Here is a 25832-nt window from a genome sequence, read left to right as displayed (position 1 = left end):
GTGCAAGTTGACTTATCGTTTCATTTAAATTGTATAAGTTTTTTTTTAATATATTTTTATTATATACAATATATTTCATTTTTTTTCATTATTTCATTAATATTGTATATTTAAAATATGAATTTTTATATTTATTTTATATTTTTTATGATATACTTATTTGTGTAATTTACTTTTATATTTTTTATGAGATACTTTTGTTGATTTTTGTTCTCATTCTTTAAAATTTCTATAATGGAATTATAGGAATGCAAAACCATTACTTATACGTAATAAACTGAACCTAATAATATGTAAGTCTTACTCCCAATAATCATTTTAAAAGATATATCTAACTTAACTCTAATAAGTTGAGAGTGTATCATATATCTAACCTACAACACAGTTTTAATAAATTTAAAAAGAAATTAAAAATAAAACTTACATTTTAAAATATGATTCTATAATAACACTATCCATATCCTGATATTTATTTTAAATAATTACTTCTTCAAAACCCTGGGAAGTAAAAACCCCATTTTTACGTAGAAGATACCTTAAAAGCTGTACAATTTGCAGCGTGTATCGTGATAACAAAATCAGTGGTAGATCTAGAAAGCAACAACAACCCTAGAAAATTGAGATTAAATAACGAAAAAAGACAACTTTCACACAACAGATGCTATTAAAAAAAGCCCCAAAAGAACCAAAAGAAGTCCTTAAAAGGCCAAAAGAACAGAACATTGTGACAGAGTGTTCCAGAGTTTGTTGAACTGTGAAGAGAAGAGAAGAGAAGAGAAGAGGGTAACTGCTAGCAAGTGATGATGGAGGATAGGATGAAGAAGAGGGTGTTTTCTCCACCCATTGTGCTTCTCTTTCTAGCTTTCTCACTTCTTCTATTGCTTCCAGAAGCTTCTGCTACAAAGTTTACCGTTGGAGATAACAAGTTTTGGAACCCCAATATTAACTACACTGAATGGGCTAAAGGAAAACATTTTTACCTAGGAGATTGGCTCTGTAAGTTCCCTTTCTCTGTTTATCTATTAATGTGTTTTTTCTCTGTGAATGGACTTTTGTTTCCGTGATGGGTGTTGTGTTGCTGCAGTGTCTCTGTGAACCGGATCTGATTTAGTACGAGGATTGGATGAAATAGATAAAGTTGTTATCTTTTTTTGTTTTCATCGCTGAATTTTCTGTCTTTTGAAGCAAGAGGGTGCACATTTGATAGTTTCAATTTCAGATCTTTTGGTTTTCTTTTCTGTCTTTAGTTAACATTTGGGTCTTTCGTTGAAGCCATGTTGGGTGGATAAGAACAGTGAAAGAATTTGGATGGTATTGTAGAAGAACTGGGAATTGTTGTGTGTATGTATGAACTGTAAAAGTTGTGTTTTTAGGGGAATGGTGTTGGAGTTTTTCTCCACTCTCCCTGTCTCGTTTCATTTAGATTTCTTAATTGATATTTTCTGTCTACAGGGAGTGTTAATAAGAAATAGGGTTTTGAATTTGGATCCCTTTTTGTGCTTTTGTTGACTTGGTCTGCATTTCCAAATCCTTAGTTAACATCTCTATTCTGTTGCTTGTTCGTGTATTTCATTCTTTCAGTGAAAGTGAAACCTTAAATTCCTCATGTTTGTGCTGTCAAATTTTTCATGGTTACTTTTGGTGTGAATGTAAGTTAATTTGTGGTTTTCATTGTTGTTGCATCTTCTGTCCCCTGGTGTTGAACAAAAATGTGAATGGTTGAACAAAAATGTGGAATATCAATCAAGCAATTGAAATGTGAAAAAGTATAGAGAATTGCAGGTCATGTTTGACCTTTAAACAATTTTTCGCTGTGGCAGGATGCATTCTATGCTGCCATATTCTGCGTATTATAGCATCTTGTTCAAGTTTATGAGTTCACTAATTGACCCAAATGAACCACAAGTTTAAGCTGAATATTCCCATCAATTAACATCACAGAAAAAATGAAGTGAAGTAAAGTTAAAAGAATGACTTCATAAGTACATGCTTGAAGTGTAAAACATACTTTTGAAGAACACTCTATGTATCTTGTAGTCTCAAAGTACTTTTACAATGAGGCTAAGGGTAATCCAAACATGGTAATAGCATAGGTATTCATTATGGTTGGAGATCTTTTATCGACTAGAGATAAGACAAGTTTGCAGTATATAAGTGGGTGCAAACCTCACATTGATTTTGTAGGGTTGAGTTAGGCTTAAAGTCCATCTCTTAACAATTATCTTTTCTATCTCGTGAGTTTTCTAGTCTAGTTTTGATTTGTACTCTTATTATCTTTTCATACCTCAATTTTGGTTATAGAACACACAAAACAGCTGTTAGTAGTAGCAATAAACAAACTTGTGTGGTGTTTGTGTGCATATTTTGAGTTCCAAACCAAGATTTTATGGAATGCAATGTTTCCTAGTTCATATATTCATGCTAACCATGTCTGTTTTGCAGATTTTGTCTACGACAGGAACCAAGCTAACGTGCTGGAAGTGAACAAGACCGATTATGAGACTTGTAACTCTGATCATCCACTCCAAAACTGGACAAGGGGTGCAGGAAGAGATGTGGTTCCTCTAAACGTAACCAAAACCTACTACATCATCAGTGGCAAAGGCTTCTGCTTCAGTGGCATGAAGATAGCTGTTCATGTTGAAAAGCTACCACCTCCGCCAAAAGCCGCCCCTATAAAATCCGGCGCGCCGACACTCTTCTCCACCGGCCACATTCTCCTCACGCCGGCCATTTTTGCCGTCGGAGCAGCTTGGGATGCATTCATTCATTTCTGGTAGTGAACACCACACACCACCATTGAACAACACCATTGGATAAGTGTTAATGTTGTGTTAGTTGATTTTATTTTTTTGTTGAAAGGCAATTGTTGCTTGCATTGCATGGTGATAGTAGTTGTTGGTTGGCCTCAAATGGGTCAAACAAAAGGGTGATTTTCAGCAAGTTAGGTAGTGTCTGTGTTTGATTTTCAAAATGTGTTGTGTTTCTGCATGATTATGGTCAGAAATATGACACAAACTGGTTTAAATTAATTTGATTTATTGGAGAATTCAAGTGCGGGAATTGCGGGAATCTGTATCATGATTTAGGATTGGTAGGACCTTCTGCATGTGCTTGCAGCATCATCACTTCATTTTACTTTTCTTCAATGTTTTCATATGTCTTAAACTGAAATCCCAAATTAATACGTATTTAGAAGACCCTTTTCATATAATTAAGAAATTTTAAGTTTTTTTGCCATTTAGATGTCAGATTAGACTTTATTGTCAAACATACAGATACAGTTCATATCTGACTTTACTTGAACAGAACCATATTATGACTAAAATTCATGTGATCTGCAAAAGGAAGAAGAAAAGTGTCATAATCTAAATCTATTACCAACAATTTGACTTGACTATTGTATCTACTTGTTGATTAAAACTTTGCTTCATTCTTCTACATTTTCTGTTCTGTGAAGCAAAACAAAGTCATTGCAGAATATCATAAAGTTCTACCATTAGAGTAGATAGCAGAACAAAGCAAATTTCTTAAGCTTGGAATTAATGGTTCAGTTTTTAACTTAAACTTCGTTTGAAGAGACAAAATTCATTTCGGTGATCTTTTGTCTCGAAAAAGTTAATCCTTTTTTATTGGCTGAGACATGTTCTTGGGGCGCACACACAAAGTCGTTGCAAAATGGTCCCTCAAAATTTCAGTTAATCATTTTTTTATGAACAGAAGGATTCAAACTAACAATGTAAGTATATAGTGTTATTCAAATTTCCACTATATATACATTATACGGTTACAACATTGAAATTAATTGAGAATAGTCAAACAATACATAATTATAGTAATTTAGAAAATTGTTACTAGTTATTTTGTTCTTTGAACATTCAACTTAATTATAATATCTATTTTCATCCAAATTAAACCATAATGTATTTAAATTCAATTTTATATCGTTTATATTAAAAATATCTTACTTACATTATGTATGCTGATTTCTTATATATACACACACGAAGAATGAAGATTAATTTTCTCCCTTCTTTTATTCTATGATTGAAATTACACTGTTTATTTTTCATATTTGTTTATTTCAGCAAATGAAGAAATGAACGATAACTTCAACCAATTTTTATTTAGCAAGCATACTTTCCAGTAAAAGCTAATTTACAAAGAAAATATTCATATCATAATATATAAAAAAAAAATCTCTTTTAATTTATATTATTTATTCCGTTGTATTATATAATGTTGTTTGAACCGTGTGAATATGTTGTTGTAAACTTTTTAACACGTACATTAATTCATAGATAAAAAAAATGAATATTATTTTTTAAGAAATTAATTATTTCGACATGTTTTTAGCTTTACACTTTTCATTCTTTTGTTAGGTTGTGTAAGTGAAATGTAATTGAAAATTTCCCTTTATTTCATGACGCGTGTCATTGGATTCTACAAACTGATCATAAATAAAATAAATTTTGCAATCCTACTAAAATTAAGGACAAAAATTATTTTTTAAATTTAAGTTGACAATGTAATTATTTTTAATGCGTTTTAATATATAAATTGATGAGTAAAAAGTAATCGATATTATATATCGTTAACAATATTTCTCAAGAACTATTAAAATTTGGACTGTATAAATTGATGGAATCTTATTAAAAAATATTGATAAATATAAATTATTCGAATCGTTAAAATATAAATTAATTTCGATATAGATTAATTTTAGTCTAAGAATGTGGAAGTTTAAATGTAAAATTATTAACATAAACAATAAAATAATAAAATTATTTTAATCTATTGAAGGTATAAGATCGATGATAGTTTTTATTATAATTCTAGTCATCGTAGTACATTTATAAGCAAGTATGATGAATTAAAGAAACAAGAAATGTATAGTTTGAAATTTCAATTGATAGGTTATGATATATTTATTGATTGTAATTCTCTTAAATTCATTTTAATTTCATATTTAATTGATAATTTAAAAGGATTGTTATTTGACACTCGCTTAATGCTTTTAATTTTGTCATATTACTGAATTCATTAAAAACTCAATTGGTAATGTTATAAATTGTAGTGATTGAATTTCCATTTATCAGTTTACATAATTAAGCAATTGAATTTTTTTTAATAAAATATCAAATTATAATAATCCAGATTGATTATAATCAATGTTATCATATTTATTAAGTTATTTTATAAATTTAATTTAAGAGAATAAATTTTAATTTTAATGTTTTTAATTTAATTATTCTAATAAATAACTCCTTTAACATTTAGGTTAAAAAATAGTTAAGATAAAGAATAATTATATTAGAGTTACACTAAAAAATTATATATATATATATATATATATATATATATATATATATATATATTACACATGAAGCTAATCTCTTATAAACATGCAATAAGATAAAATAATACGAAGGTATTTTAATTAAAATCAAAGTAAATGATATTCATGACAATTTATATTCAAAATTGAAAACATCACAAATAATTATTTACATAAATTAAAATAATAATGAATTAAAAACGATACTTAATTGTGAAAATATATTAAGAAGTTATATCAATACTTTTATTTGTAATAAAATTAAAATGAACTTAAATAATACAAAATTAACATGATATTAAAACTGGTTAACTCAAACATAATTTGGTAAAGAAAGGTGGATACAACAAAACTAATTTATAAAAGTACACAAATCTACATGACACTTCATTATTGCATATTCTAATACATGACTCATAATTTTCTTAAATAAATTTTCTCGAATTATTTAATTCTATTTCATTTATCGAATGCACCATTACAATAAGATAATTATAACTAATACGGTTTTCATGATTTCACCATTCAATTTGGTAATATTGTTATACATTTTTATAATCCAGATCAAGGCCTAAAGTGATTCTTAAAGTACCCCAATTACAGGGAAGGCAACCTAAAGTCCTGATTATGGATTGACCTGTATAAATGCAAAGACCTAAAAGTAGATTTCTCTAGATTGCACTTTGTTTTAATTTCACATTATCACTGACTTGAAAAGAATAACATTTTCAATAACCTAATTTGCTCTCTTACCTTCTTCATCCATGCTTCACATCAGGATAACTAAGACAGCATTCATTATTCAACTATATAATGTAAACTTTGTCATACATACAAGAAATTAATTCGATATTCTCGTTAAAAACTTATCACAGCAGTCATTGTAAACACTAATCAACTAGACATTTTCTCAACACAAATCATTGTAAACAGAAATATCCACTCTTCTCTAGGGAGCTAAAACAATTATTAGGACAATAAACCCCACATGAATTTCACCAAGTGAAAAAGACCTAAAGTCCTGATTATGGAATGACCCGTATAATTGCAAAGAGCTAAAGTATTGATTATGGAATGACCTGTAAATATGCAAAGACCTAAAGTAGATTTCTCTAGATGCACTCTTTCAATTTCACATTATTGAACACTTTCAATAACCTAATTTGCTCCCTTAACTTATGATTCACATTAACTAAGATAACATTGTACCCTAACATAACATCTGTCACATTATACAACTATATAATGTAAACTTTGTCATACATACAAGAAATTAGTTCACTATTCTAGTTAAAAGGCTTATCACAGCAGTCATTATAAACACTAACAACATAACATTTTCTGAACTCAATTTCTGAGGCTATCAAAAAGGAACTTACATAACAGGAAGAGTGTTGGTGTTTAGCCAGAACCAGAATCAAGAACTGGAAGCCTGCAATGCAAGCTAATGGATTTATCAGTCTCGCGAGTGCCTGGAATGAAGAACTGAAATATGACTGTGAGGCAACTGCCCTGTGGACCAATCCCGTAGAAAGCACAATCTGGTCTGGCCAAGTGACACTGGAGGCTCTTGGCGAAGTGCTTCACACTCACTTGCACAGATTGTCCATCTCCTCTTGAAATGGACCTTGAAGATCGTGTCTGAGCACTGAGATTTTGATCTTCAGAAGGGGCATTTGTTTGCTCTCCAATCACCGCCAGTTTCCGAAACTCAGCACCCAGACTGATCAGTGTGGTCGAAACCTGCACGCTCAAATCCCCATGCTTACTTATGAACACATTCACAACATCTCCCACCTGCTTCATCCGATCCACCAAGTTCAACAATTGATTCGAATCAGGCACCTGCATGGATGTCGAAATTAAATGAGTGAAAAAGACTCAAATTTACACTGATTCATCTTCTCTTACACACAAACACGACTACACAGTCTCTCTGATCACAACTCAATAGGAGATTCATTCACACATTACTACTGCAATGTAACTTGCTAAAGAAAATCTCTCTCTACCAATTCAAACTAGTCTCCTCTTATCTTTACAAATAAATTAGATTCTCTTCACCGCACAATAATTTTAATTTCAAAATAACTTCCTATATCATGGCAATTTGACCGCAACAATCAGCATTTGTCTGCAATTTTCTCCAATATCAAAAAACACGATTAAACTGTAGATATGAACCTGAACGAGTGTTGGAGGGAGATTCTGCGCCGAATCGAGCGCGCTCTGAAGCTCGGTAACCTGCGCCCGCGACAAGGGTTTGGAGATGGGAATGTCTTGAATCACGGCGGACTTATAGCCACGCGTTTCGAGCGTGAGGAAGGGCATGGACTGGGTGGAGTTCGGGGAGAGTTTCTTGACGAGCTTGATCTCGAGGCGCGTGGCGGTGGAGGAGGAGGCGGAGTACTCGGAGGCGATGGCGACGGCGCTGCGGAGGGCGCGGAGGAGGAGGGAGAGGTCGACGGCGAAGGCGATGCGGTCGTCGTTGTTGCTGGAGATGCGGTAGTCGTGGAAGAGCGCCTCCTTGCGGAACTGCGCGACGGAGTGGACGCCGTCGCCGTTGAGGAGGTTGTGGAGGAAGAGCGCGTGGTCGCGCGTGAGGTAGAGGTGGCAGGATTTTCCGGTTTTCTCGAGGGCGGGGAGGAACCGCCTCTCGAGGAGGTTGACGCCGTTGTCGGTGACGAAGGCCTTGAATTTCATGGCGGAAACGATTTCAATGGAGAAATTGAAAAGTTGGGTGAATGAACGAAGACAGTGAAGAACTTTGCGTTTGTTTTTGGTGGGAAAATTGATTCAATTCAGCGGTTTATTTTTTGAGGAAAACAAAATGGGAATGGAGAGAACTCATTGAAAATGGGGTTTAGAAGGTTGCTCAGAAAACCGGACCGGTCAGTCTGTTTGATCAAACCGGGTTGAGTTAGTATTACATTACATCCCTCAAAGAAAAATAAACCTTATTTATTGTTACAGTAACTAATTTGAAAAGTTGTATAAATACTAGCATTAGATTTGATAATTTTCTTTGTGTGAAATGCTTTAATTTTAGATATTATTTTTGAATTTATTTATTGATCTCAAAAGATATTCAATTTAAAGTATTTATTGGCTTTACTAATTAATAATTTTGACTAAAAAACCTTATTTTTTAACAACTTTTCTTTTATATGAAACACTCAAATCAATGGTATAAATACTTATGGTGAACTAACTATAGTGTTTTTCAGGTATTCTAAACACTATGATTCCATGGGTGGTAGATGAAATTTAACTAATATCCAAACTATTTCACTTCAAATTGGAAAGTTGACTTTTCACTACATGGTTACATGTATGATATCATGACTCTTTATCGACGATTTGTGCATAACATGGACTACAAGCAAGAACGAGCTAAGGTAGCTAGCTGCAAAGTTCATACAACTAAAAGAGATGAGAGAAAATAAAAACAATATCAGAGTCGAGACCATGTTAGTTAAAAAACAAAAGAATCAAGCGAGATTTTGTACAAACAGGGTGGGTTCCACCAAAGAGAGTCTAAGCCTCTCCGATTCTCACGTTACACACTTTTAAATGGCTTGAGATCTTGTGTCCTAAAAGAGGCATTACAAGTAGATTTTATGCCACCACTTAGAAAATCATAAACACTACTAAATGTTGCCATGAAGAAACATTGTACGTTCCACCATAATTAGGAGCACACCACTGATGAGTGTGCAACCCTCAAAGACAAGATGGAAGAATTCATCCAAGCTAGTCATCTCTCAAACACTTTGTGAAAAGAAATGATGTTGGCAGCTCACGAGGCAGGTCCAAAAGGCATGAAGAAAGGAGGGAAGGTCGTTGAGATTAAGATAGTAAAGATAAAAACAAGGAGGATCCAACACCACACGAAGAAAGACGTTCAGATGCTAGGCCCCTAGTTAGGGAACCATAAATACCATATCGGAAGGATTCGCTCGAAGAGGAGCATTATCTTCGACCATGAAGAAGCACTTCAGAGCGGTGTAGTATGTCAATGTAAGACCCGAGAAAATTAAATAGTTAAGTAAATAATTATTTAATAAATATGGGTAAAGGAAGCCTTTAAGGCATTTAATGCAGAGGGTTATGACATGGAAAAGTATTAGCTTAAGTGGTTGAGAGTACTTGATTGTATGATAGGACTTGGGTTTGAGTCCTAAGTATGTCAATTTTGTGTGTTATTTTAAATGTGTACAATTATTTTATTGATATATTTGAGTGTGAAATGTGATAATGAAATCCTAAAATATTGGGGATTATCACAAATGTGATTTGGTTGTGAAATTATACTTAATTAAAAGCCTTTTTCGTTTTTTTATTAAGGTTAAAATATCTTTTTGGTCCCAATTTTCGTCAAGTTTTTTCAAATAAGTCCTAATTTTGGTTTTGTGTTCAAATAGATCCCAATTTTCGTCAATTATGTTCAATTGGGTCCTTTTTTGCTAACACCGTTTAAATCATTAACGACCATGAACAGTGACTGCCACGTGTCATTTCGTGGTTTTTTTGAATTTTTTTTTTTATTTTTATTTTTTATTTTTAATTTTATTTTTAATTTATTTTTAATTTTTTTTAAAATGTACACGTGTCAACCCAGAAGTGTGCCACGTGTCACTTTGTGTTTTTTTGAATTTTTTATTTTATTTTTTTGAATTTTTTTTGAATTATTTTTTAAATGTCCACGTGTCAAAGTCAATATTCTATATTCAATTTGGTCCCTCTATTTGTTATTTTTGTTCAATTAGGTCTTAATTTTTGTTAAGATTAACCAATTTGGTCCTATAGAAGATGTGACTAAATTTAATTTTTATATCAAAGTTATAATGATGTGAATTTTAATATATTATATAAAGATATTTAATAAAAAATATGAATTTTAATATAAAAATTAAATTTGGTTTTAATTTGGAGAGGGATCAAATTGGTTAATGTTAACAAAAATTGGAACCTAATTGAACAAAAATAACAAATATAGGGACCAAATTGAATTTAGAATATTGACTTTGACACGTGGCAGGCTACTGGGTTGACACGTGGACATTTAAAAAAAATTAATTTTTTTTTAAAATTCAAAAAAATCACGAAGTGACACGTGGCACACTCCTAAGTTGACACGTGTACATTTAAAAAAAATTAACAAAATTTAATAAAAAATTTAAAAAAAAATAAAAAAAAAATTCAAAAAAACCACAAAATGACACGTGGCAGTCACTGTTCATGCCGTTAATGATTTAAACGGTGTTAGCAAAAAAGGACTCAATTGAACATAATTGACGAAAATTGGGACCTATTTGAACACAAAACCAAAATTAGGACTTATTTGAAAAAACTTGACGAAAATTGGGACCAAAAAGGTATTTTAACCTTTTATTAACCATAATTAAGAACCATATAAAAAGGGAAATTTGGGTAATTAGAAGGGTTTTAGTGAAGTCTGAAATCTAGAGTGAAAAGGTAGCACGAGTTTGGGGTGCCAAGGGGAGTCAAAGAGAACCAAGAAATATGAGTTTTGGAGAGCAAAGGGGAATTATTGGTGGTAGTGCAAAGTTAAGGTTAAAAGACCCAATTGAGCAAGAAATTTCAGGTTAGGGGAGTTCTCTTGCTTGTTTTATGATTGTGAATTTCGTATACTTTGAAATGCATGTATAAACTGTGTTTGATCATGAATTTTCGTGCTTCTTTTGGTATGAATCAATGGTGAAATTGTTGCTATGTGGTTGGGTCAATTTGTTATGCATTGTATGGGAATTTTGGGGAAATTGCGGTACTGTTGGTGTTAAGGGTCTGTTTTCGCAATTGGAGTGACTAATTTGATGTTCAAATGATGCACAAAATGTTGAATCCTGTGGTGTATTGCTGGACATAGTTGAATGGGGTTTTGAGTTTTTGGGTAAAGGTTTTTGCGTGTATGACAGGGAGAGTATTTGCTATTATCGCTCGAGCTAAATAGGCTCGCCTAGGCGAGAATAGCAGAAACGAAATTTTGGGTTATGTTTGCACATCTCGCTAGCAGGGTTAGAGCTAGGAATTTTTACTATTTATTTTATGGTTTTATGGAAACTTGTAATAACTTTTGGTTTAATTTCCTTTGAGTATTGTCGCATTGAATATTGAATTTTGTTTTCCCGCGTTTGGGATAATTAATGATTCGACGATTAAGCTTCTTTTATATTGTTACATTTTAATTAAAGTAATTTTTTTTAGGATGTTACATTTGGTATTAAAGCAAATGTTTTGAATTTTTGGGGAATTTGGGGAGTGAGCTAATAGTTTATTGTCTGTGAACTGTGTTATGTATTTTAGTGATTGTTGGTAACTAGTAGTCCTTATTTTAATTCCAGCTGTCTAATGTTAACAGCTGAACAATGTGGCGTGCACATGCTATGGCAAACCGGAGACGTAGGAATACCGTAGGTGCTGATGAGATTGCTAATGCGATCCATAGGATGGTGGACTCTATGCAACCAGTGGCAACACAACCTAGAGCGATGATTCCTCCGGTGAAACCTGTGACGATGGAGGATTTCATGCGTCATAAGCCAGCCAAATTTACTGGGAAGGCTACCCCAGATGAGGCAGACGCGTGGTTACGCGAGTGCGAGAAGATCTTTCGGGTGATAGAATGCACAAAGGCGCAGAAACTCACATTCGCCACCTTTCTGTTAGTGATTGAGGCCGAGTATTGGTGGATGGGGATGCAACAACAGATGCAGACCCAGGAGGAGGAGGTGTCATGGACCAACTTCAGGAGGAGGTTCCTGGAGAAGTACTTTCCTGACAGCGCTAAACATGAGCGCGAGGCAGAATTTCTCACACTACAACAGGGGAGCTTGTCTGTGCAAGCATATGTGGAGAGGTTTGAATACCTATCTAAGTTCTACTCACAGACCGTCACCGAGGAGTGGCGCTGCGGGAAGTTTGAGGGCGGCTTGAAACATGAGTTGCGAAGCATTATAGTGCCTTTGAGGGTCAGAGAGTTTCCCGTTTTGGTCGAGCAGGCCAAAAGCCTGGAACAATTAGAGATGGGGCCCAGTCGGGTTAGTCGACCTTAGAGGAGCAGTGTAGAGGGCAGAAATCAGAAGAAGCCCTATAGTCAACCTACATCGTCCCCGCAGAAGTTGAGATGTTATAATTGTGGAGGAAAGCATCTGAGGAGAGATTGCACTTAACCAACGAGCAGTGGAAGCAACAGTGTTGGCACTCGTAAGTGCTATCCATGTGATTAGCCGGGGCATTTTTCTAACAAGTGTTCGAATAAGAAGTCCACCCCCGGATCACGATCTCAACCACCTTCCTCTGATAGGCCGAGAGCGGCAGGCCGGGTTTTCGCCATGACCAGCACTAAGGCCTCCCGGTCAGGTAATCTCATTCTAGATTATTGTTTTTTGTATGGTAACAGTGTGTTAGTGCTGTTTGACTCAGGAGCTTCACACTCCTTCATATCCCACGACTGCGTGAAGAAACTGGGATTGTCGACTTGCGACTCTGGGGTGCGAGGTGATCGTCTCGACACCAGCATCTGGGTAGGTTGCAACTAATTCTGCCTGTGTTGGGTGCTCGTTGGAGGTAGAGGGCAGACGATTCAAGGTGAACCTCATATGCTTGCCTTTGGAGGGTTTGGACGTGATATTAGGAATTGACTGGTTGTCAAACAATCACATAGTCTTTGATTGTGGACAACACAGGGTGGTGTTCCCAGAGTCAAAGGGAATTGAGTTGATCTCCTCTCACAGAGCCTTGAAGGAAATGGAAGATGGAGCTACTTGTTTCATGATAGTGGCTCAAGGAGAAAAGAAGAGCACAGAGGAAAAGATCAGAAGTATACCAGTGGTGGACGAGTATGTCGACGTATTTCCTGATAAAATACCCGAATTGCCACCAAGTAGGGATATAGATTTCTCTATTGATCTAATCCCTAGAGCGGGTCCAGTGTCGGCCGCTCCTTATAGAATGGCACCAGCGGAGTTGGCAGAGCTGAAAAAGCAGATCGAGAATCTGCTAGAGAAGAAGTTTATCAGACCTAGTGCGTCACCATGGGAGCTCCTGTGTTACTAGTGAAAAAGAAGGATGGGAGTTCTCGGTTATGTGTAGGTTATCAGCAATTGAATAAACTGACGATAAAGAACAAATACCCACTGTCGATGATTGATGATTTGCTTGATCAACTAAGAGGGACATGTATGTTCTCCAAAATTGACTTGAGGTCTGGATACCATCAGATCTTGGTCAAACCGGAAGATGTCCAGAAGACAGCATTCAGGTCAAGGTATGGACATTACGAGTATATAGTAATGCCATTTGGAGTGACTAATGCTCCAACAATCTTTATGGATTATATGAATCAGATTTTTCAGCCCTATTTGGATAAGTTTGTGGTGGTGTTCATCGATGATATTCTCATCTACTCCAAGAACAAGGAGGAACATGCAGATCATCTTAGAGTAGTATTGGCAGTACTCAAAGAACATCAGCTCTATGGTAAGCTGTCTAAATGTGAGTTTTAGTTAGAAGAGGTATAGTTTATGGGGCATGTTATTTCAACACATGGTATTGCGGTAGATCTAAGCAAAATTGATACGGTGTTGAAATGGGAAAGACCACAGACTGTGATTGAGGTACGAAGCTTCTTGGGTTTGGCTGGGTACTACAAGAGGTTTGTGGAAGGATTTTCTAAAATGGTGAGTCCTTTGACCCAACTTACCAGAAAAGACCAACCATTCTCATGGACAGAGAAATGTGAGGAATGCTTTGAGGAGATGAAGAAGAGATTGACGACAGCTCCGGTGCTAGCTATACCAGACACAAGTAAGAAATTTGAGGTGTATTATGATGCATCCTATCATGGGTTGGGTTGCGTACTGATGCAGGAGAAGAGACTAGTAGCCTATGCTTCTAGGCAGTTAAAGGTGCACAAGAAGAACTATCTTACCCATAATTTAGAGTTGGCCGCATTAGTGTTTGCTCTTAAGACATGGAGACACTACTTATATGGCTCCCAGTTCCAGGTTTTCAGTGACCATAAAAGTTTGAAATACCTATTCGATTAGAAGGAGTTGAATATGAGACAACGACGATGGATATAGTACCTCAAGGACTATGATTTTGAGTTGCTTTACCACCCTGGTAAAGCAAATGTTGTTTCAGACGCCTTGAGTCGGAAAAGGATGCATATATCGGCCATGATGGTGAATGAGCTAGAATTGATTGAGAAGCTTAGAGATATGAATCTGGGTATACAATTGAGTGAAGATTCCATCAGATGCAGTGTTCTAACATTGACCAGTGATGTATTAGAGACCATCCGAGAGCAACAAAAGAGCGATGCTGAGCTGCAACAGTTTGTGAGTTGGATAGGGACTGAGAAAGGGAAGGATTACAGGATGGGGTCAGATGGTATCTTACGATTCAGAGATAGATTCTGTGTACCAGGGAATTGGAGACTGAGGAAACAGATCATGGAAGAAAGGCATAAAAGTCGTCTTAGCATCTACCCAGGTATGACTTAGATGTATCAAGATTTGAAACAGTCCTTCTGGTGGAATGGTATGAAAACCGATATTATCGACTTCGTAGCATCGTGTTTGGTATGCCAAAAGGCCAAGATTGAACATCAGCAACCAGGGGGTACACTAGAGTCGTTGGACATCCCTCAGTGGAAATTGGATAATATTGTCATGGACTTCGTGACTCATTTGCCGAGGTCTGTTAAAGGGCATGACTCAATCTAGGTAATAGTGGACAGTTTGACAAAGTGTGTTCATTTCCTCGCTATTAATCAGAAGTGATCGTTGGATAAATTGGCCGAGTTGTATGTGCGAGAAGTGGTTAGGTTGCATGATGTGCCTGCTAGCATAGTATCAGACAGAGACCCGATATTCACATCTCGCTTTTGGCAGTCTCTACAGGCAGCATTGGGGACCCAGGTGAGGATGAGTTCTGCATATCATCCACAGACTAATGGGCAGTCGGAGCGTACGATCCAGTCCATGGAGGATCTCTTAAGGGCTTGTGTGCTGGATCATATGGGAAATTGGAGTGAGATGCTTCCATTGGTGGAATTCACGTACAACAATAGTTATCACTCCAGTATAGGTATGGCACCTTATGAGGCGTTGTATGGGCGACGGTGTACGACACCGTTGTGTTGGAATCAGGATGGAGAATCTTTGGTGTTGGGTCCCGAGTTTCTACAGCAGACTTCTAAGAAGGTTAGGGCAATTCAGGAGAGAATGAGGGCTACTTAGAGTAGACAAAAATCATACGCAGATAAGAGGAGGCGACCTCTAGAGTTCGAGGCTGGGGATCATATATTCATCAGGGTGACACCGACAACAGGTATCGGAAGGGCCATCAAATCAAGGAAGTTAACTCCGAGGTTTGTTGGGCCTTATCAGATTTTGAGGAGAATTGGCGCTGCAGCTTATGAGATCACCCTGCCACCACACTTGGTGAATCTGCATAATGTATTTCATGTCTCTCAGTTGAGGAAATACATAACAGATCCATCTCACATGCGGAGTCAGACGATATCCAGATCAGGGAGGATTTGACTGTGAACACTGGACCGGTGCAGATTCTAGACTCGCAAGTGAAGAAGCTGCGAGGGAAAGAGATCAAAACCGTGAAAGTGCTTTGGGAGATTACTCAGGAGATGACTTGGGAGATGGAAGATCGCATGAGGCAATCCTATTCGCACTTGTTTCCTGGTAAGTCCTATTTTCGAGGATGAAAATCTTTAAAGGTAGGGGGAATGTAAGACCCGAGAAAATTAAATAGTTAAGTAAATAATTATTTAATAAATGCGGGTAAAGAAATCCTTTAAGGAATTTAATGCAGAAGGTTATGACGTGGAAAACTACTAGCTCAAGTGGTTAAGAGTACTTGATTGTGTGATAGGACTTGAGTTCGAGTCCTAAGTATGTCAATTTTGTGTGTTATTTTAAATGTGTACAATTATTTTATTGATATATTTGAGTGTGAAATGTGATAATGAAATCCTAAAATATTGAGGATTATCACAAATGTGATTTGGTTGAATTGGTTGTGCAATTGCCTTGAACTCTTGGGCAGCCAAGGGAGGGGAAAGACAACAACCCATAATGAGATATGAAAGACAATTATACTTAATTAAAAGCCTTTTTCGTTTTTTTATTAACCATAATTAAGAACCATATAAAAAGGGAAATTTGGGTAATTAGAAGGGTTTTAGTGAAGTCTGAAATCTAGAGTGAAAGGGCAGCACGAGTTTGGGGTGCCAAGGGGAGTCAAAGAGAACCAAGAAATCTGAGTTTTTGAGAGCAAAGGGGAATTATTCGTGGTAGTGCAAAGTTAAGGTTAAAAGACCCAATTGAGCAAGAAATTTCAGGTTAGGGGAGTTCTCTTGCTTGTTTTATGATTGTGAATTTTTTATACTTTGAAATGCATGTATAAACTGTGTTTGATCATGAATTTTCGTGCTTCTTCTGGTATGAATCAGTGGTGAAATTGTTTCTATGTGGTTGGGTCAATTTGTTATGCATTGTATGGGAATTTTGGGGAAATTGCGGTACTGTTGGTGTTAAGGGTCTGTTTTTGCAATTGGAGTGACTAATTTGATGTTCAAATGATGCACAAAATGTTGAATCCTGTGGTGTATTGTTGGACATAGTTGAATGGGGTTTTGGGTTTTTGGGTAAAGGTTTTTGCGTGTATGACAGGGAGAGTATTTGCTATTATCGCTCGAGCTAAATAGGCTCGCCTAGGCAAGAATAGCAGAAACAAAATTTTGGGTTATGTTTGCACATCTCGCTCGCTTAGGTGAGAAATCGCGTAGAGGGGAGGTTGTGCTCGAGGGACTCGCTCAGGCGAGGAGCTCATGGTTTGAGCGACAGAGTACCTCGCTCAAGTGAGAGGTACTTGCCTGAGCGAGAAATTGCAACTGAGGAGTGTGTGTTCTGATGTCTTGTCGCCTAGGCGAGTGATGTTGTTTTGAGCGAAGGGAGATCTCGCCCAGGCGGGGCCAGCTCGCTTAAGCGAGCCTTCGCACATTAACCCTGGCAGCACGCTCGCTCAGGCGAGGAAGCTTAGCTTAAGCGAGACAGGCCTGGTCGCTTAAGCTAAGGCTTCTAGCCCAAGCGAGTTTAGTGCAGTTTGTGTGTAATGTTTGTACTCTTTGATGAAAACGTGGATCAGAAGATGCTGTGCCATGAGCGGGTAGGTTCATGGATGGTGGATAACATGTGATGGTATGAGCGGGGAGGTTCATACTCAATTACTCTCCTGTGGGGATACGAGCGAGCTAGGTTCGTATGTTTCGTGCTCACAGTTGAGAGATGTTGCGTGCGGGGAGGTACGTAGCTTGAGGATCACATGTGTTGGACTATGGGCGGGTAGGTCCGTAGAATAGGACTACGAGCGAGGAGGTTTGTAGAGGCAGGACCACAAGCGGGCAGGTTCGTATGAGCATCATGAAATCCTGAGTCCATGGCTAACCTTGTTGTATGTTAGAGGTTGAAAAGCCTTCGGGTGTGTTGTGAATGTAACCAAGGTCTAAATATGATAATAAGTTTGGGTGTTTTATATTATTTAATTTATGTGATTTCTTATATTATTGAACTCACCCTTTCTGGTTGTGTTTGGCGATGATCGTGTAACTCGTTACACGGGAGGAGATGATAATACAGATGATGCTGATGGTGCCTGGACTGCGGAGTGAGGGCTAACAGGGTTAGAGCTAGGGATTTTTACTATTTATTTTATGGTTTTATGGAAACTTGTAATAACTTTTGGTTTAATTTCCTTTGAGTATTGTCACATTGAATATTGAATTTTGTTTTCCTGCGTTTCGGATAATTAATGATGCAACGATTAAGCTTCTTTTATATTGTTACATTTTAATTAAAGTAATTTTTTTTTAGGATGTTACAGTCAACGCAGTGTTCAAAGTCCCTAAAAGGAAAAGGATGCCTTATATGACCTTCACAGGTGTTGAAAAAGATAACCCATGATCACCATGGTATAAATTTAGAGCTTTACAGTAAAAAAATGTATTTCTTTGGTTGTTGTCGTCCTAAAGATATAATTGGATTTATCCTAATATTTTATGAGCTAGGTCAAAACATTATATAAGAGTCCTGATGTACAAATATTTTAAAATATAAACAAATGTTCTACAAAATATATATATATATATATATATATATATATATATATATATAATGCATTTAATAAATAACAATTTTAAAATAATGTACTGGTTTTTTTTCTTTAGGTTGTTCCTTTTATTAATATAAAATAAATTTTTTACTTAATATATTTATAATTAATTACATATCGGTATGTAAAATAAGGTTTACACCCAATTATATATATTGTGATTTGACATTATCTCTAGTCGATTTGGAACTTTTAACACCCTTCTCTCATGTCGAGGTATATACGAATATGTCTCGTGCGTGAAACATTAATGAGTGGTCTGATAGCGGCCTGATAGTTGATGGAACAATAGACCCAACAAATAATAAATCTCGCTAAGATAAACTCTAGCCTATGGCTTTGATACCATGATAAGAAGTGGATTTTAAGCCTAATTCAACCTCAAAATTGGCTTGTAATGTGAGATTTTCACCCTCTTACATATTGTGAATTTACCTTAACTCTAATTGATGTAGTACATCTAACACAAAAACATAAAGTAATGTTTATTGTAATATTTAATATAAATTTATGTGAGATGACACACACACACACACACGCACACACACTCACACACACACGCACACTCAAAATAAGTGATCAATAAGTGAATAAGAACTAAAATTTGTAATTATTTCTTTTTCATTAAGCCCTTGATTCTTTTATATTCTTTAACTCATCAATAAGTGAATAAGAACTAAAATTTGTAATTATTTCTTTTTCATTGAAAATAACAATTCCTTCAAATTCTTTAACTTATCAGTAATTGAATAAGAACTAAAATTTGTAATTATTTATTTTTCAATGAAAATAACAATATTGTGGACAAGAAATTCATTTTTAATTTTATTCTGCAGTATACCTATATTTTTTTTAAGTTTAGGACTAAAGAATAATTTATCACAAACTAATAAAAAATTGAGAGAGACGTACATACTAAAAGAAAAATCTGTGATAATCAAACCACGATTAAAAACCGATTATGAAAAGATAAATAATACATTACTTTTCGTTCTACACTCATAAAAAAATGAATATACAAAAGACTCATGAGATGAAAAATAATGTTCACTATTAAACTAATATTTCACTATCAGTAAGAGAGAGTTACATTTTTTTCTTCATTGAAAAAGAATATGAGAAATGAGAGCAAGATAATGAGAGAGAAAATAAAAATTATCTTAATAATTTTTGTATTCTTTATTGTACATTTAATTTGATTTATGTTTTATTATTTATTTAAATATTGTGTTTTATAAAAGAAAAAAAAATACTTAATTAAATTATCATCAATTTCCAATATTCCTAATATATATTACATATAATTTAAAAAAAGAAAAAAAAATTGGGAAGTCATGACCACTCGTGCCTCTTTATAGTCTATTCATACCTATCAGAGCTCTCGAAATAAAGAATAACAGTTATATAAAATTTGGATTGTAGGACGACTTATTATGACAATTATAATACACTCATATAATAAGTTTAATAGTGACAATTTTATAATAAAATATAAGATCTTATGTAAAATACATCTTGAAAACAATATTAATGACTCCATTAATGATGAAAATGGATGAAAACAATATTATTAGAGATCTTAACCCTCACTGAATAAGCACACATGATTTTAATTTCAATAGTGTAAAAAATCTAAAACACTTATATAATATAATTATGCACTTGGACTCATAAATACTCTAATACAATCGAAATAAAAACACCTACCACTACAGAACATCTAACACCAGCGAATCACACCACAAAATGATTTCCAAAACCTTTACCACACGAAAAAGAGAAAAGTCGTGTCATAGAAGTTTAAGGAAAAATAAACACAATACCTTAATATTAAATAGATTTACGTACGACTCTTTTGATCCAATGTGAAACTCAATATTTATGCATACGAGTCTATTATAAATGTCAAAATTTACATCAAATATTAAAATCTTTAATGTAAAATAATTACACTGACTTATAAAAATGTCATATATGTTTTTTCATATTTTTATTTTGTAATCCTACATAAAAATATGTGAGATGACTAGTCTTATGTCATTATTAAAATTGTCAACATCACCTATAGGAAAACAATATGCAAATAAAAAAGTAATAAACAAAAGTATCATTGATTCTCTCAACATTAAAATCATTATGATTGCAAAAAATTATAATTTGTTAAAATATTTAAAAGTGCAAAGTTTACTTTATTGTTTAATGTAATAAAATAATGTTCATGCCTTTTAATGTAACAAGTTAATCCCATTACTTTAAATTTTGACAAAAGGTGAAGGGACTGTTGCTTTAAAAAATTTGAAGCAGTAAAAGTATAAAAAGTTTAATTAACTGAATATTAAGTGACAGAAACTAAATAGTAATAAAAATATTTTCTTATTAAAATATCAAAATAAGCAAAACGTTACACCGGATTTAAAGTGGAAGCATCCTTAATTATGGCCTGATTGCACAACCATCATGGTTAGTATTAATTTGGCAGTTATTACGAACTTTAATTGCATTAAAAGACAAGATTGAGTGTGTTAATTAATCCTTAACACTCAATTCCATGAAGAGAAAAAGACAAAACAAAAACAAAAACCATGGGATCCTACATTGTCCCAACAATGCACCAATAACATTTGTTGATTCCAAACGCCTTTACTTTACGTTTCAGTGTCACTGAGGCTGTTCTTCTTCTTATGCACCATTTCATAACACTTTAAAAAGTGTCACTATCTATGCTCCTCTTTATACAACTGCTTCATTCATCTCATTTCCCCCACACTATTTAAGACACATTTATGTTTGTGATGAAGAGAACAAACTCTAGTTAAGAGTTGTAGAGATTTTCTTAACCGGATAATCTATCTATCTATATATCTATCTATCTGTTTATCTGCGTGTTGTTTGTACGATCGAACAATGACGATACGGAAGGATGTGACAGTGGCGGCAGCGACGGTGGCGAGTGTGGTGGTGATGGGGTGGTTGTCGTTGGTGGTGATGGGAAATCCGATGCTTCATAAGGTGGGAGGCTCCAAAGGTTGGATCAATCATGATGTCAACTACACTCAATGGTCTGCTCAACAACATGTCTATGTTGGAGATTGGCTTTGTAAGTTCATACATATATACCTTTTTATGTTTCTTAATTTGATTCCAAGAAAAAAAATGATATAATTAACATTTCATCTATTTTTTGTTCTATCTTTATTTTTCTTCTCTAAACCATAATCATGATTTGTTTCTCTTTAGGGTTTCGTCACAATAGGGTTTGAGATTGATCAATTTTCATATATGGAGTCATAATATTCAGAAACATTTATGTTTTTACATGATTATGTGCGAATGAGAGAAGATTATTAGTCAAAATCACATATATAAAAAAAAAATCATTAGATTATTCTAAAAACATTATGTTTTTTTTTTTCTTATTTTACAAACTATATATGATATAATGTTGTTGGCTCTCTAAGAACTTTTCAATTGGATCTTCTAATATTTACAAATGTCATGTGGTTTTTGTGATGAAAAATACATTATTATATGGTGAGTTGGAGTATTGAATAAGCATTCTATTCATATTTACAAAAGAGAGTATAAAAAGAAAGCATAGTACTCTTTTACCCTTTAGTTAAATTCATAAACTTTGCCATAATTATGTGGCAATTAAACGTGATAATTAATTCTTGAGCTTGGAATGGAATATTTGGGTATTTGGAAGAGATTAACCTTAAGTAATAGTATTGAAAGTAAATATAGTAAATATGGTAAAAAGAAAAAGTTAAAGGCATAGTCAAGAGAAGCATAAGATCACATTAGAAAAGAAAAAGAAGAAGAATCTTCCTTTCAAAACGTTGAGAATGGAAGCTTTAACTCAAAATCACACATTGATATAAATATCGGACAAAAAAAATTGTAATAGCCAATTGAAAGCTTCATAAAACTAAAGGTACTTTAAATTTTGGATAAGGATATATATATATATATATATATATATATATATATATATATATATATATATATATATATATATATATATATATATATATATATATATATATATTGTTTTTTGTTTTGATAAATAGAAAAAATAATACAAGAATCATACCATTATATGACATGTGAATGGACTGAAATACAACATGTTAATTGGTTTTTTAATTTAACCTCTTTCAGCATAGAGAATGTGAATAAATTTAAATGTGTTTTTGTGTATAAATTTGTTTTGATCTCATAAATCTAAATTTTTTTTTTTGATCTCATAAATTTAAAATTTCTTTATTCAGCTATATAATTAAAAAAAAAATTCCTTTTAGTTTATGAGTTCCAAATATATAGCTATAATTAATTTAACCTAATAATTAATTACAAATCAATTTCTCGATAACTTGTTTTCATTTTGCCTTCTTATCATCAAACTTCCTACATTACTTTTCCTTTTGAGTACCAAATTTAACTCAAAATAATATCCATTTATTAAATTTTGGTAACTGTAGAAGACATTTAGGCAGGGGAGATATTTTTTTCTCTTTAAATCACATATACTAAAAAGATAATTTTTAATATGAAAATTAAAGGCAAATTTAACTAAAATTAAGGTTATGATTTTTTTTAATTTTCACTCTGATTTATCTTTAGAATATGTATCTAGCAAGCTCCCTGAAAATTTGGATTAGCTAATGGTTTTTTGTTTTTCTATTGTACTTTTAAGATACTGATTTTGATATTTTGTAATGTATTATTTTTTTAAAATGTCAAAATTAGAAATTTGGATTATTTTATGACTTTTTTACTGTTGTTTCTCTATTATCCTCTTACAAAAATATCAAAGTTAGAAATTTGGATTATTTTATGGTTTTTTTAGTGTTGTTCCTATAATATACTTTTCAGATACTCATCAGGTTTTAATATATCAAAATCAGTATATTTTGAATATACATCACATAAAAAAAAATCTGGACTACTCGTCACCCTAAACTTGTTAAAAAAATAAGACCTAATTAACTAAAACCATTGTGTTAGTATTTGTATGTTTAAATAAAATTATATAAAATGGAACATCATCATTAAGATAATTGTGATCAACTAATTAAAATTATATACCTTAAAAATAAAGCATACCAAACTTTAAAGACAGAAAATTCAGATAAACATTATTAGGAAAATATCTTTTGACTACTAAATTTTGACAACTTTTTCTTATAATCTTAGGTGTTATGTTCTAAGTAGTTTTTCATTTTTTATTTTTCTCATTTTCAATCTTCCAAAATCACTTAAAAAATGACACATCATGTTATTAGATAAAGTTGTCGAAATTTAATAGTCAAACTATCATTGTCTATATCAATATATCTTCACATATAGTTCTTGGTGTTGGAATATGGAATATATATACACGACATGCATAAGTGATTGTCTTATTTTGTTCTTACAAATATATATCTGCTAATGCAATGAATTTCATGCGAAGTGTTCAAGTTTGACAAAAGATACTTCAATGTTCTGGAGGTGAACGAGACAAGCTACGAGAATTGCATAGACAGAGACTTCATAAGCAACGTGACAAGAGGTGGTCGTGATGTGGTGCAGATGACAGAGGCAAGGACCTATTACTACCTCTCAGGTGGAGGCTACTGTTTCCATGGCATGAAAGTTGCTGTCAATGTTCAACAACTTCCTGCAATGGCACCAGCACCATCATCCATGGCGGTGTCTTCTTCTCTTTTGCCCTCACTCATGTGTTCCTGCATTTGGACCATTCTGGTTAATGTGCTTTGTTTTCTCAACTTGGTTTTCATCGATGGATTTTAGGTACTGGTACGAGAATTTGGTTTCTCTGAGCTATAACGGAGGACAACACAAAACAACTCGGTAGAAAATCGAAATATTCGATGATAACATTGGGAAGAAGCATTGATATGGTTGTTTGTTATTGAAAGGTTGTGTTGATGGTTAGATGTTAGGTTTTTAGGGTTTGTGCATGTTGCATTCTAACTAGCCCACAGGGATGCTTTTGGTCATGGTGAAGAAAAAACCTTGTTCATCTTCTATATGCTCTGATTTTATCTTATAACTTTTGTTACTCTTTTTTATGATTAAAAGTATATATGTAAACATTTTTAAAATCTTGAAACTGTTTTAATTTGAGATGTTTAGATTTCACTATTCTAATTCTTTTTAGTCTAGTTTTATTAATTCAATTGGTTCTAACATTTTCTTTTTCTGTTTTTGTTATAATTATGATGGATAGAAAAATTGGAAGTTAAGTTTATTTTGATCCGGATTTTGTTGTTATTAGTAAAGTGAATTGAAAATCTTGACTTGTTTTATTAAGTTGTTTGTCAAGGATTTTGATTTGACCCTTGTTTAGTTCTTTTTTTGGTGAAAGTAATCAACTTGAGGTGGATTTTTTTTTTTTTCAACTGGCCTAGTAAATGACTGATTTCTAATCTAAATCAGAGTGTATTGATTTAAGATTCTACAATTAAGATAAAATTGAAGTGAATATTGTTTATACTGTGAACTAATTTTAAAAATATATTTAACTCACTTAATTCTTTTTTATTGTAGATTTCAATCATGAAATTATATATATATTTTTCAATAATTAAACTTTTTTTTTGTATTTTTATATAATTACATATGAAGATTAAACGATAGAAAAGAAAAAATGGAGAATATTAAGATGGATTAAAGTGGAAAAATTGAAAATGTAAATTGTAAAATGTAAAATTACAACAAACTAAATTATCAAAGGTAAAATTGATAAAGGAAATTTACAAAAATTGTGACCGAAATTGAACCAATCATAAATTGAATTTGTCATTTTTCTTATTGGTTAATTTGAATTCTAACCATAATATGTCACATTCCTTTTACATATATAAATAGTCTATTTATATTTTTCCCTTATTTTTGTAAATAATAAATGCTTCAAAACTGCCTATGATATGTCAATTATGTCTACCAAATCCATATTTTGCAACAATTATCATATGCTAACTTCCTATCTCTCATTGTTCATCCTTTCGATCATGTATCTATATAGCGAACATCTTTCTTAATGCACCTTTTGCATTCTCGATCTTTCTTTTTTCACTTCAACTCCTATATTGACTTTTCTTTCGATTTCCCTTCCTCTAATATCTTGTGTCACCTCCTTCTCTTATAGCCTTGTTCTTACCATCCTCATCTTACTTACCTCATTATTTTATGTCTTTACCTCTATCCCCTCCTTTATGCCTTAATTTTGATACCCTCAACATTAAATATCAACTTCTTCCTTTAAAAA

General features: G+C 33.5%; 4 protein-coding genes across 4 annotated transcripts; 3 read left to right on the top strand and 1 right to left on the bottom strand.

The window, feature by feature from the left end:
- Positions 1-591: 591 nt before the first annotated feature.
- LOC114180356 (early nodulin-like protein 17) lies at positions 592-3072 on the top strand. The gene is made up of 2 exons (XM_028066659.2): positions 592-996; positions 2443-3072. Exons 1-2 carry the CDS (start codon positions 801-803, stop codon positions 2778-2780), a joined length of 534 nt encoding a protein of 177 aa, XP_027922460.1. The 5' UTR covers positions 592-800; the 3' UTR covers positions 2781-3072.
- A 3454-nt stretch (positions 3073-6526) lies between these two features.
- On the bottom strand, positions 6527-8207 carry LOC114181551 (Hus1-like protein). The gene is made up of 2 exons (XM_028068031.2): positions 7523-8207; positions 6527-7183 (listed from the first exon to the last, which is right to left on the bottom strand). Exons 1-2 carry the CDS (start codon positions 8039-8041, stop codon positions 6740-6742), a joined length of 963 nt encoding a protein of 320 aa, XP_027923832.1. The 5' UTR covers positions 8042-8207; the 3' UTR covers positions 6527-6739.
- A 3844-nt stretch (positions 8208-12051) lies between these two features.
- Positions 12052-13417, top strand: LOC114182065 (uncharacterized). The gene is made up of 4 exons (XM_028068814.2): positions 12052-12399; positions 12589-12721; positions 12785-12885; positions 12929-13417. Exons 1-4 carry the CDS (start codon positions 12052-12054, stop codon positions 13415-13417), a joined length of 1071 nt encoding a protein of 356 aa, XP_027924615.2.
- Positions 13418-21238: 7821 nt separating this feature from the next.
- On the top strand, positions 21239-24703 carry LOC114182616 (early nodulin-like protein 20). The gene is made up of 2 exons (XM_028069514.2): positions 21239-21653; positions 24012-24703. The coding sequence occupies exons 1-2, from the start codon at positions 21461-21463 to the stop codon at positions 24350-24352; spliced, it is 534 nt and encodes a 177-aa protein (XP_027925315.1). The 5' UTR covers positions 21239-21460; the 3' UTR covers positions 24353-24703.
- Positions 24704-25832: the final 1129 nt, after the last annotated feature.

Source organism: Vigna unguiculata, chromosome 4 (genome assembly GCF_037176805.1).
Source record: "Vigna unguiculata cultivar grain cowpea cultivar isolate G323 ecotype 2 chromosome 4, ASM3717680v1, whole genome shotgun sequence".
NCBI lineage: Eukaryota > Viridiplantae > Streptophyta > Magnoliopsida > Fabales > Fabaceae > Vigna > Vigna unguiculata.
This window is presented reverse-complemented; position numbering and strand designations above follow the sequence as displayed.

Bases quoted from the DNA above. Each gene is read 5' to 3' on its own strand.
- LOC114180356 (XM_028066659.2), top strand. From the start codon at position 801: ATGATGGAGGATAGGATGAAGAAGAGGGTGTTTTCTCCACCCATTGTG. The intron at 997-2,442 runs GTAAGTTCCCTT...TCTGTTTTGCAG, and splicing joins TTACCTAGGAGATTGGCTCT to ATTTTGTCTACGACAGGAAC.
- LOC114181551 (XM_028068031.2), bottom strand. From the start codon at position 8,041: ATGAAATTCAAGGCCTTCGTCACCGACAACGGCGTCAACCTCCTCGAG. The intron at 7,184-7,522 runs GTTCATATCTAC...ACATCCATGCAG, and splicing joins TCCCTCCAACACTCGTTCAG to GTGCCTGATTCGAATCAATT.
- LOC114182616 (XM_028069514.2), top strand. From the start codon at position 21,461: ATGACGATACGGAAGGATGTGACAGTGGCGGCAGCGACGGTGGCGAGT. The intron at 21,654-24,011 runs GTAAGTTCATAC...TTTCATGCGAAG, and splicing joins CTATGTTGGAGATTGGCTTT to TGTTCAAGTTTGACAAAAGA.
- LOC114182065 (XM_028068814.2), top strand. From the start codon at position 12,052: ATGGGGATGCAACAACAGATGCAGACCCAGGAGGAGGAGGTGTCATGG. The intron at 12,722-12,784 runs GTAATCTCATTC...TGTTTGACTCAG, and splicing joins CACTAAGGCCTCCCGGTCAG to GAGCTTCACACTCCTTCATA. The intron at 12,886-12,928 runs GTAGGTTGCAAC...TGCTCGTTGGAG, and splicing joins GTCTCGACACCAGCATCTGG to GTAGAGGGCAGACGATTCAA.